Source organism: Oenanthe melanoleuca, chromosome 6 (assembly GCF_029582105.1).
Source record: "Oenanthe melanoleuca isolate GR-GAL-2019-014 chromosome 6, OMel1.0, whole genome shotgun sequence".
In the NCBI taxonomy this organism is placed as follows: Eukaryota; Metazoa; Chordata; class Aves; order Passeriformes; family Muscicapidae; genus Oenanthe; species Oenanthe melanoleuca.
Genome location: NC_079340.1, coordinates 30,919,081 through 30,931,114, shown reverse-complemented (window position 1 = coordinate 30,931,114; position 12,034 = coordinate 30,919,081). Strand labels below are relative to the sequence as shown.

The 12,034-nt window shown below is 36.3% G+C and overlaps 1 protein-coding gene across 1 annotated transcript in view; it reads right to left on the bottom strand.

Moving 5' to 3' along the window:
• Nucleotides 1–12,034, bottom strand: part of LOC130255019 (disintegrin and metalloproteinase domain-containing protein 9-like) — a 16,212-nt gene extending 4,178 nt beyond the window's left edge. Inside the window, exons 1-17 of the mRNA XM_056495273.1 lie at nucleotides 11,833–12,034; nucleotides 10,047–10,144; nucleotides 9,119–9,195; nucleotides 8,404–8,482; nucleotides 7,592–7,668; nucleotides 6,574–6,790; nucleotides 6,086–6,151; nucleotides 5,934–6,005; nucleotides 5,429–5,601; nucleotides 4,896–4,980; nucleotides 3,711–3,832; nucleotides 2,693–2,864; nucleotides 1,793–1,882; nucleotides 1,372–1,567; nucleotides 1,148–1,253; nucleotides 804–978; nucleotides 336–416 (exon numbers count right to left, since the gene is read on the bottom strand). Of these exons, the coding sequence (XP_056351248.1) occupies nucleotides 336–416; nucleotides 804–978; nucleotides 1,148–1,253; nucleotides 1,372–1,567; nucleotides 1,793–1,882; nucleotides 2,693–2,864; nucleotides 3,711–3,832; nucleotides 4,896–4,980; nucleotides 5,429–5,601; nucleotides 5,934–6,005; nucleotides 6,086–6,151; nucleotides 6,574–6,790; nucleotides 7,592–7,668; nucleotides 8,404–8,482; nucleotides 9,119–9,195; nucleotides 10,047–10,144; nucleotides 11,833–11,902 (1,956 nt within the window). The 5' untranslated portion in view covers nucleotides 11,903–12,034. The remainder of the gene's footprint in view (nucleotides 1–335; nucleotides 417–803; nucleotides 979–1,147; nucleotides 1,254–1,371; nucleotides 1,568–1,792; nucleotides 1,883–2,692; nucleotides 2,865–3,710; nucleotides 3,833–4,895; nucleotides 4,981–5,428; nucleotides 5,602–5,933; nucleotides 6,006–6,085; nucleotides 6,152–6,573; nucleotides 6,791–7,591; nucleotides 7,669–8,403; nucleotides 8,483–9,118; nucleotides 9,196–10,046; nucleotides 10,145–11,832) is intronic.

Genomic DNA, 12,034 nt, shown 5'->3' with positions numbered 1-12,034 from the left:
CTTAGTTTTACAACCTTTGGACTCCATTTTGATTTTCCACAGAAACATACATAAACCAGGAATTGCCAGATTCTTATCCTCAAAGGAATATTTTTCTTTTACAATTCACCAGCTCAGTAATATTAAAAAAATTCCCTTGGGAAATTCAGACAAAATGCCTCTCAGTGTTAGTGCTAAGGAGTTTGCAGTGTTCTGGCAATATGAATTACAGGTAAAAGAAGTGGATTTAACTTTTAATACAGATCAGGAAAAAGCAAAGCCACCTGCTTGGTTATTGCTTAAATGCAGGGAATGTACACAGTCTAGAAACAGGACACAAAGCACCATCTACTCACCCCATTATTATTACACTTCTGCTTTACATCACAGCTGTAGCCCAGATATCTTGCATCAAGACATTCAAAACCTAAACAGGCCTGGAACAAGTAATTAGTGTCTTGCAAACACAAAACTTTAAAAAATCCTATCCTTTTATAAATATACTATATAAGTGTATGTGTTTACAAGTCTGCAGCTTTCACTTACATGTTAAGAAAAAAGACTGATACAACAGTCAGTATTTCAGAATTTTATAACTTTATTTGCCTCAGGTTTGCTTAAGTCTGTGGATACATTTTGACAGAGTAATTTGCATGATTGATAATATAAAGTTTTTGAAAACCTAATTTATTTTTTGTATGTATTGGTCTCAAAAGATCTTTATTGTGTCATGGCATATGAACAAGAGAGCCAAGTAGTGTTTTTGGAATTTCAGAACTTCCCACCTGGAATATACGCTGTCATGCTGCTGTGATTCCACTTACCTTGTTCTCTCCACAGGCTGTCCCATCATGAACTTGAGCAGGGTCAGGGATATCTGACCCTAAGTCAAAGTCAGAGGACCAGCATAAAACCCCAGATGCATTATTGACAACGCTCCAGGCTGGGAGGTTTTGAAGACTGACAGATGTGCACTGGAGCTTCCCACACAGACTGTGCCTGCATGGAATAAAGGACACTCAGAGACAAGGTGGACAGATAAAAATCAGAATTACTTATTCCAACTTTTTAGCTTACATTTAAAAATATATTATTTTAAATCTCTTACTTTAGGCTTTGTAACAAATATGTTTTTTTACATTGAAGATTTTATTTGGTGGTGACTTACTGGACAGGGCATTTCTTGTACATTCCACCTTTCATTCCACAGTTTCCAAACCTATCTCCTTTAATATTTGCTTTTTCAAAGCATATATCAGGTGCTTTTCGTGCCCCTGTACAAAAAAAAATAGTGAATCTCAGTAAGGTATCTGAAAAATACCAGAAAGAAAAATTGGAAATATCCATCAGGAGCCTACAAATGGGTTTACATTAGTTAAATGCTGACCATACCTTTGCCATAGATAGATTCACACTGTGAATCAAAGCTCTGGCACACTCCATAGTAGCAATAAGCCTTGCTGTTGCTGCATGGGTGACCATTCATGATGTAAACATCATCTGGGCAGTAGGCAGTGCTTCCATTGCAGTACTCAGGGAGGTCACAGACATCTTGTCTTGCTCTGCACTCTGCTCCTGCCACTTTAAACTAGGAGCAGAGAGGGAGAACACTTTTAGTATTGCAACACAGGAAGTTCTAGAGTGAAACAAAGACAACTGGGAACATTCAGTGATTTTAAGGAAGACAAATTATTTTTTACATTCTCTCTTACTGGTGAATGTAATTTGAAAATATGTCAAGAGGACTAGGCTAGCTCTTTCAAACATTAAAACAGCTCAGTGAATAGTAACAATTTAATAAAGCACTGCATACCTTGCAGTTTTTGCAGCACAGTCCTTGAGCACATTGTGAGCCAGGTGTGAGTTTGCAGGTGGCAGCATCACAGCAGGGGTTGGAGCATTCCTGAGAACATTGAAAGGGAATTCTGTTTTATTTGTATAGCCAGGAAAATACTCATCAGTCCACATGGATGGACAGGCCAAACTTTAAATAACTGTCTGTGTCAGATTCTCACATTCTCCTGCTTTAAAAAGAACCAGCAGGCACTGTTGCTGTGTTTGATTTGTACAAGTCAGCAGAAAAACTCCTGTTTTGTTGTGGCACAGGAATGCCAATGGAACCAGGGCTTGCTGGCAGCATTTTGATTTATTGGTGCCTTTTTTGAGACACTTTTACCTTCTGAAGAATGAGCCAATACATCCCATTCTGGAGAGACATTTTAACAATGCAAATGTGACTTTTAGAAGTAATTTTGTGTGGCAAAGTTTAAGGGTTACAGTTAACAAACCTGTTCATGTTCTATAGATAAAGTCTCTGTCATGGAACAGAAATATCCATGATGCTAAAACCAGCACAAAACCCAGTGGTGCTCCCACACACTCTGCTCTGAATTTCTCTTCTTTCTCAGCAGTGCCTCAATGTTCTCTGAAGCCAAAGCCCTTAACTGAGTTCACATCAAAATCAAAGCATGATTTTAAACTTTTACTAAAATTTAGTAATTTTTTTTGCAAGAAAGCAAAAATACAAGGAGAATTCCTCAAATAATAATGCAATGAGGCCAGTATTATATAGAAGAATAGAATAGAATAGAATAGAATAGAATAGAATAGAATAGAATAGAATAGAATAGAATAGAATAGAATAGAATAGAATAGAATAGAATAGAATAGAATAGAATAGACAACAAATATCCAGCTCAATTTCATGCATTACCTTTGGTTTGCCACAGTCACATTCTTCATTATTATCCACCACATTGTTACCACAGACAGGTTCTTTGTATATATTACTTGTTTTGGGAGGATTTCTAAGGCAGTTTCCTCCTCCATTAAGAATAAAGGCCTCAAAATCATCAGCACTACAGGTGCTGAAATTCCTGGATCCACTAGAAAGGATAATATTTTATTATTATAAATATTTTGCTTACAGGATAACATACAACTCAAGCCCTTAAAATATTGCTGTTCCATAATAAATATTGTATTTCATAATGCTAAGAGATCATGAAAAAGTTAATTTTAATTTTGCTTTGCATTGAAGTGCAGTACTAAACATTTAAAGTACTATTATAATATAAATGTTTCTAGAAGTCAGAGACCATCATTATCTATTCTGGTGTCCTGTATGCCACAGGCCTTAGAAATTCTATACTGAGTCTAGAAATGTTTGATTAAAAAGTATTTTCAGGAAAATATTCATCTTAACTTGGAGTCCCTAAAAACTTAGGAATGCACCTTCCTAGAGTAATTTTGTCCAATGCTCAGTTACCCTGATTTATTTAAACAACTGGGGATAAATAAAATATTATGATCTTTTTATCTTAATGGGAAGTCAAAGAACAAATGAACTGAAGGAAACATAAGCTAAGAAGTTTTTTTAAACATTAACTGTTAACTAATTTGTTGCATATTTCCACAAACTCAATGAGTACATGTAAAGCATTCTCAACAGGGTGACAAAACTGAGCAACACACTATTATTAAAAAAAAAAAAATAAAATCCAAATATGTTTTTACAAATAAAGAATTATTGGGTCAGAAAACAGATAAAATTTCATATAAATTAAAATTATGTCAAATCCTAAGCCAGTGAATCCACCTCTGTGATTAAATTTTTCAAACAATTCCCCATCCACTAAAGTTCTTCCAGATTTATAGGAATTGCACAATTTGTAAGGCATGGTCACTGCAAACAAAATAAATTATTAAAATAAAATAACTGGAATCCTTACTTATCTGTGCTGTGCATGATATAGGATGCAGGACACCTCTTATCATCATGTTTCATTCCCAGATTGTGCCCCAGTTCATGTGCAACTACTGTGGCATGACGTAACATTTTGTCATGATTCAGCTAATGAAGAGAATCAAGTGAAAAGAAGTGAAACTAAGGAAAATGTTGTCTGTACCCAATGATTTACTCTCACCAAAAGCTCTCAGGGACTAGGAAGGCAGAATACCAAATTGTATTGTAAAGTGAAAGCAGCAAGGACTGACAATTTGTCTCTTTTTTTCAGGTAGGCAATACATTGGCAGCTGGTCTGGATCACCATTGCAGGTTTTATTCTGTGTGATTCTATTCTATTCTATTCTATTCTATTCTATTCTATTCTATTCTATTCTATTCTATTCTATTCTATTCTATTCTATTCTATTCTATTCTATTCTATTCTATTCTATTCTATTCTATTCCATTCCATTCCATTCCATTCCATTCCATTCCATTCCATTCCATTCCATTCCATTCCATTCCATTCCATTCCACTCCACTCCACTCCACTCCACTCCACTCCACTCCATTCCACTCCATTCCATTCCATTCCATTCCATTCCATTCCATTCCATTCCATTCCATTCCATTCCATTCCATTCCATTCATCTCTGTTAGACAGTGATTTCAATGAGTCTTCAACAACAAATGTACTGTTAAAGAACAGAACCTGCTTCTGAGATTGTCCACAGTGTTGTGTCATCCATACTTTAAGGACAGGAACCTCTGGAGTTACTGCTCCAAGGTGGAAAAAAAAAAATAGTTTTGTACTAGTTTTTTAATAATTTTTGCCTGTTTACAGCCCTATTGTGAGGAATTCCAGACACTTGAGACTACAGTGCATTATGTGCACTTTCTTTTTATATGAAGAGTAAAAAACCACACAATTATTTTGTAGCTGCATTCCCATCCCAAAACCTCTGTGGTTATGAACTTTAATGGTGTAAGGATGACATTATGCAATATTGAGTTTGAGGAATCACAAAAGATGACCAAAAGAATTCATTGAAGATTAAATAAGCCAAGTGGGCTGGAATTTGACAAAGAAATTGGGAAGTACTTAAAAAAAAAAAAAGTAAAATATGCACAAGTCTTTACATAAGAAACCAGATGAAAGAAATCAGCCACTAAATGATGATGTACTTACAGTGCTGATTGACCCTCCCTGGACATGTGAGCACACAGTACCCACAAAAGCCATTCCAATGGATCCACTGAAAGAGCTTCTGCCTCTGCAACAAAAGCAGTTTGGAGGTGGTGTTAAAGATGTTTTGAAAGTTCATGATTTCTGCTAAAAGACACTGGCGAGTTGGAAAGAAATATTGCAAGGCAAAATTTGGTCTTCCAAAGTCAAGAAGGAATTTATCACCACAGCAGGGTTTAATTCTAATTAATAATGAATATCTGTATGAGAGCTTGATAATAATCCCCTAAGTCTGCTGTGTCAGTGCACTCAATTACAGATGGCAAAGGTGGGAAGGGACCTCTGGAGGTCACCCTGTCCCTGGAGTTGATTAACTCTTAAGAATCCATTATAATTTCTTGTCATTTTTCCAGGTTAAATCATTCTGGAAGAGCAGAGAATTACTCTCCAGGTATATTTGAATTAATACACAAGCCCCAAATCATATACATTAACACTGGCAGCATGGCTGGTTTTCCCACTGAATGCAAACTTACATTATGAGGTGACCAACATCATTTCTTGAGCGCTTCAGAAGATCTTTCTGTCTCCAAGAAACAAATCTGCTCAGCACATCTCCAGCTGAACCATTCATCACTGGTATGTGGTTGGCATCTGTCCAAACCTCTAATCCAACCAAAACAATCTGAATGTTTAATGCTGTATACATCTGGAAAAAAATAATTAATGTCCCTCAGCTGTTCTGATGGAATTCTGAAAGATGATTTCATCACTACTGAGTAAACCAAAGCTGAACATAGTGATCAAGACATAACTTCAGTTTCTTTGAAACCCAATATAAGATATTTGTAATTATAAGTGAAATATAAAATATTTGTAAATTGTAAACTAAATAAAAATATTTGGAATATAAAGCAAAGTATAACTGAAAACAATCTACTTTATGAAAGTACCTAAACATATCTTTTGGAAAGAAAGCTGCTCTTCTGAACACTATGATAAAATAGAAACTACTGAATCCAGGCAACTTAGCTGACCTACCCCATCAACATAATTAATCAGCTCCACTATTTCCTTTTGCACTGCAGCAGGGTCAGAATTCTTCAGCAAAAACTGTAAAATACCATAACAATGTCAGAGGAGAAAAATTAGCAAAAGGATAAAATTTATTTAGTGTTGGATGATATAATTACCCTGTTGTGATCCACAACCACAAATAATTCTACATAGCTCTTCTGGGGCAGCACAGCTCGCTTCTCCTGCAAATGAGAAAGCACAGGAAGTTAACAGAATGAGTTTGCAATGTTGCATTTTGTAATGTGGCTTCAATTTGTGTTAGAATACCCCTCAACATCTCTGTGTCAGTAATTCACACCAGGTCAGACACTGGGATGCATGAGCTGAATGGCAGAAGTGCTTTTCAGTCCTACCCACAGCTGTCCTGGCCAGACTCTGCTCTTCCACTACAGAGCTGCCTCAAGCTATGTGAGATCCCCATTGTGCTGATCTTCTGTTTTCCAGGATTTCCTCAGCAGGGTCCCACCAGCTTGGATCCATGAAAATGAAGGCCACAAGGAAATGTCCTGCCAGGTCAATCCCACCTGCAGTGATGCTGTGCCACAGCAAGAGCCCTGGAGTTGCCTTGGACTGCAGCTCAAGGGAGAAACAGAAATATATTTACCCTGAGGAGCCTGTCCCTGCTGGAGGTACTGTTTGATGAAAATGTGTGTTTCACAGACTGCTTCACAAACACCTCCTGCTCCAGGCTGCCATTCAGCACCCCACAGTGGAAGGGGATACCCTGCACATCTTCCAGTTCATAAAGCACATGTTCAGATGTGCTGGATGTGTTGAGGGGCTCCATTCCGTACCACTTGCCTCCAATGTAGAGAATTCCCCTAACAATCATAATAGAATGAAACATTATTTCCTCATTTTCCCCTCATGGGTATGACTAGATGAATGAATTACAGCTGGATACTTAGACCCTATGTTGAAGTAAATGATTTTAAATTATATTAATATGGGGGTAAGTTCAAATGCCTAATAAAAGGCAAAACAACTTATTTAAAATACTCAACAATTGAATGAAATTGATCCAAATGAATCCTTGAATCAATTAGAAAAGGAAAGACAAAAAGAGAATGAAGCCAAATTGTAAGTAAATGGGTACAGAGCTGATGCAAAGGGTCCCTTTCAACCCTTATTTCTATTCATTTAAAGGACTGCCAGGACATGTCCTGATTTACTGTGAGTGACATCTCCCTGTGAAACTTCACCTGAAAGGTACACGGGTGAATTTTATCCCATTTGTGATTTATTGTATTTGAAACAGAAAAAATCAGTTCAAATAGGACAAAATTTTTTCATGGAAATTTTTTGTCTTTTGAAATGTGCCCATTCATAAGACAAAGTTGTTTGCAGGAGTGTTTTAAGTCAACAAAAGCTTCATCAAGGTAAGATTTTTTTTTTCTTACAAAAGTATCTCTGGTCATGACATTCATATCAAATACTAGAAGTTTCAGTTCTTGCCCAGGTTCTGCCTATATTTATTATGGTTTCTCTCGTATTATTTTTTTTTTTCTGTGAAGGAATTTTGGAAAAGGGGAAAAGAGTGGGAGTTGAGGGAAACTACAAAACCTGTAATGAGTTTCAGCTTCATCAAAAGGTGAAATATTTTAAAAAAATAGAGGAAATACCTAAGGCCATCACATGTGCTAAGAGCAAGCGTGGAGTCAGCAATTCCTTCAACAGTGCCATGATAATAACAGTGTGTCTGAAATGAACAAACCCACATAATTAGTGACACAACAAAATGGTTGCCTTCAACTGCAAACTTATTTTCTAGCAAACCACTTTATTTGCATGACATCAGGGCTGGCTGTTAGAAATTTACAGAGCTCCCTACTTGGAAAGTAATCCTGACCTTCTTGGAGGAGAATATTCCTTGACATGAGTACCTAAAGTAGCCCTTGATCCCATGGCTCTAGAACACAGCCAGCTTTTTAGTTTAACCCATCACCATCTTTTATAAAAATATTTTAAGCTACATTGCTCATCCTGTTCTTAGAGTCCTTTCAAAGGCTGCTCTGAGAAGATCTTTCATGCACAAACCACACAATTAAGTCTCAGTGAGCTCACGTGCAGTTTGAAGTTGAAATCAAACTTACAAGTATTTATAAGGTTTGTTTAATAGAGGATTTAAAAACTATAGAGCTTTGATGCTGCCATTGTACTTTAAATTGCATATTATGCCAAGGTGGCTCAGATTCAAGCTTGGTATAATCTCCTGGCAAACCCTTTCACACCTGGGGAACAGGGGTGCTGCATCCCACAAACAGCCCAGTCCCTCATGACCCCATGTTTAGATCACTGGTAATTGTTAAACACAAATGTTCCACAGTGGAAACTCACAAAAGTCTCATTCCCAGCAAACATATTTTTCCTTGGCTTCCCAGTTTTTTTCAGAGAAAATTCTGACACAAAGGGGAAGTTTTATTATGTACAATACCTCATTTTTGGATGGTGTTGCCTGCAGTTTCCCATTTTCCCCATATGTGTACAGCTTAAAGTCATCACTAAGAAGTTTTCTGGAAACAAAAATAAACTGCTGTTCTTTTAATGGTCTAGAAACAAGAAGCAAGTCAAGAGGTCTGGTAAGTGCTACATTCTGTTAGCAGCACACTAAATTGTTATTAAAATCCAAGCACATGAAACAAAACGAGCTGGAGTTTTTGGAAAATAAGTTATTTTGAAACTTATTATTCTTTATTTTAACTAAAATATCCATACAAAGGAATCTAAGCAGAGTCAGTTGCATAAAGACCTGGCCTATTACAGGCTCAGGAATGAGGAACAACAGAAACAGAAAAATTTCTTCAAATACAACAAAGTTAAAACCCCTCTGCCCTGCTGATAAAAAAACTAATATTGAACTGAATTCTAATTTTCCCTAAAGATTTTCTGAAATCTTCTAATACTATTAGCAGTGCTAATAAAAAAAATAATCAAAATAATTTTTTTCACAGCTAGGAAAACTATCTTCTATTTGCAAGATATTACCATAACAGCGACACTATATTTAACACTATTTAATACAGTTGTTTTGTAGTTGCTACAATCTGCCATTGAAAAGGTTTCTTCTAAATTTTTTCAGTATAAAGATTCTTGTCTGTATGCAACTAACTCTGAAACAAGACAATTCCTTAGGACACTCTATCACATACTTATTTTTCTTCAGCTTTAGGAGGTATGTTCCATTTCTGGTTTTAACTGAGTAAGAAAGATTGTCATCTGAATGTTCCTGAAAATAGAACAAAAGATATCACTTAATTAGTGATTTTTCTATTCAGTTTTGTTAATTCCATGTTTTGCTTGACAAGAGAGTCCCAACTATTGTGTATTGGATTTCTCACCCTCAGGCTTTAGTATTTCAAACTCTCAGCAGCAAACTGAGCTTTCTTTCCTGTGTAGAGTTTAAATTCTATGAATCTATATTTTCATTTAGACAGGAGGGCAGAGTCCATGAATGCACTCTTTGCTAAGTACCACATCATGCTTTGTGACACTCCTTATGTAAATCAGATAAAAGACTCCCAGTCTTATCCCCTAATTGGTTTGCTCAAAGATGACTAATGCTGTTTCATTAACAGTTACTTCAGTAATGAACTCAGTATCTGGCACAAAGGTAAATTACCTCAGAACTGAAGAACTAAGGCTCAGGTTTTTCTTTAAACTCATCTTTTAACCTGTGCCACTCTGTGGGACCATTTTTATCCTTTGGGTGCTACATGGCTGAAATCCTCTGGTTATTATCCAAAAAACAGAACGAGGACAGCATGGATGTTAGCCCAAGTTCAATATCTAATCTGACTCAGAAGAAATGAAAATATTCTTCATGTCCCTTCTCACTTCTGTCTTACAAGGTCATTAACAGGATTAGAAGTTTGGAAGGCACTCAGTACAATCACAGGCTTTTGTGGGAACATTTTTACTTAAAACTAGTTGAAAACTAGTTGAAAACTACTAAGAATCAGAAGAGAGAATGTGGGACACATTTCATTACAAAAATCTCTAAATATCATCATTATGTGTGTGTAATGTAGGACAGCAACAATCAGAAAAAAAAAAGGAAAGCCAGATGGAATAACAAACCTCATGAGAAAATGGAGGATGTTTCTCTCTGCCTGTCAGACTTCGAGGAATAATTATTTCTAATGTAGAAAGTCTGGATGTGTGTTCAGAGGATACACCTAAACATAAAGTTTGAAACTGGTAAAAAATCAGAAAGGATAAGGTATTATGTTGGCACCTGCACTGTAGACAAAAACCAACTCTGATCCAGCCAGAAATGGAGAAAGAGTGAAATAGTTCAGGAATGATCAAACTAACTTTAAAAAAAGTTACTTCAGATTAAAGCTGGGGCCTTCTGGAGCACACAAAGAAAAACTATCTAAGCATTTAAACAAAATCTTAATTCTCTCATATTCTGGATTATTAAGTTTGTGACTTTGTAATTTTTTCTTCCATGACCATCACTTTTAACCTGATGTACCACAGAAAATTGGTGCAGCCGGCCTTCTCCTTCCTCCATTGTCCTGAATAAGGAATACTTTTACTTGTCCTCTGGATACAATTTGTCCACCTCCTGTGTGGGAGAAAACGTGGCTCACCACGCTGCCTCCTGCCATTGCCTAATCTTGCATTTTGTTTGTTCTAGCAACAGCCAGATCTTTGCAAAAGGTTTGTAGCCTTTTACATGATATCAGAATTATCTCCACAACAACATGCTAATGCAGGAAGCTAAAGATAAGAAGCCTGCCAAGTATCTGGTTTCAGGTAAATGGTTTTATAAAGATAAAAACAATCTCCATTTACTTTTTAAAAAACTGTGTGAAGTTGAATTAATCTTTCGTTTTCTTGTCTGCTCATCAGCTGGTTTGATCAACAGAGACAAAACCATTGCTTTTAAACAGAATCAACAATAACATGAGTTTTAACAATGGAAGTGGTTTCTTCCTTATTTAATTGTTCTTTTATAAGGAAACAAAATTCCTTTTATAAGGAAACAAAGAGATTTCTTCACATTTATAGTACTACAAAGTCACCCTCAGCCTCCCACATTCCTGTGAAAGGAATTCATAATTGCAAAAAAGTTACACAACCAGCCAACCATTCAAAGTGAGAAGGGTTCTCCACTGTAATGATGATCTCTACCTGTTAGATAGCATCAGGATTTTTAAAAGCTAGGTGCAGGTAGCATATGTTTAACAGTACAGGCTGCAATTGCAATCAAAATGTGGAAGCTGATATTAGCAAACTGGTCTGAAAAGAATGTCAGACCTTGATATTGTGATTTTGCTCTTAATCTTCAATAACTTTATTATCTAAATCACAAAATCCATTCTGTTTCATGAGCCAAGCATATGTTGAACTAACCATGGAGATGCTCTTTTAACAATTCAGATTTTGACACCTGAAAGCAGGAAACCATCTTTAATGCATATCATAAAAATACCACTTTATATAAAACATTTCAGGTGTTACACTTAAATCTAAAATGTGGAGCCAAATCATAAATGGAGATAAGGAAGAATTACAATGAAACTGTAGGAATTTCCCTCACATTAGCAAAGAAGAAATATTTTCCTATAATCTCTAATGTTGGTAAGAGTGTCAGCAACTGCAGTTGTCACAATCAGTGTCCTGCACAGAAAATTATATATTTAAATACTTATGGCATCCAGGAGGTAAAAAACCCCACAAAGATCTCAGTTATAAAAAGTTTAAACCTGTAATCTTTTCCAAGATTCTCTCAATGAGAAGGGATGCACAGGGAGAGCTGTGGCTCAGTGTTAAAAGCGTGCATCACTACAATCAGGGTCCAAGCAGACTTGGAGAAACTTCCTGAATATGTAAAAAAAAAAAAAAAAAAGCTTACCTTTTATCCAAAAAGGGTTTCCAGTAGAAATTAGTCCAAAAGTGAACAAAAATAGGCTGTGCATTACCATGACTTCCTGGAGAAACTACTCCAGCATCTGAGCTGGCTCTGGCTGCTCTGCAGGGAACCAGAAGAACGAGAACCGTCTGCTCCAAAAGTAAACAACAGAAAAAACTCTCTGATACTGCATCTCTGCTGGGGA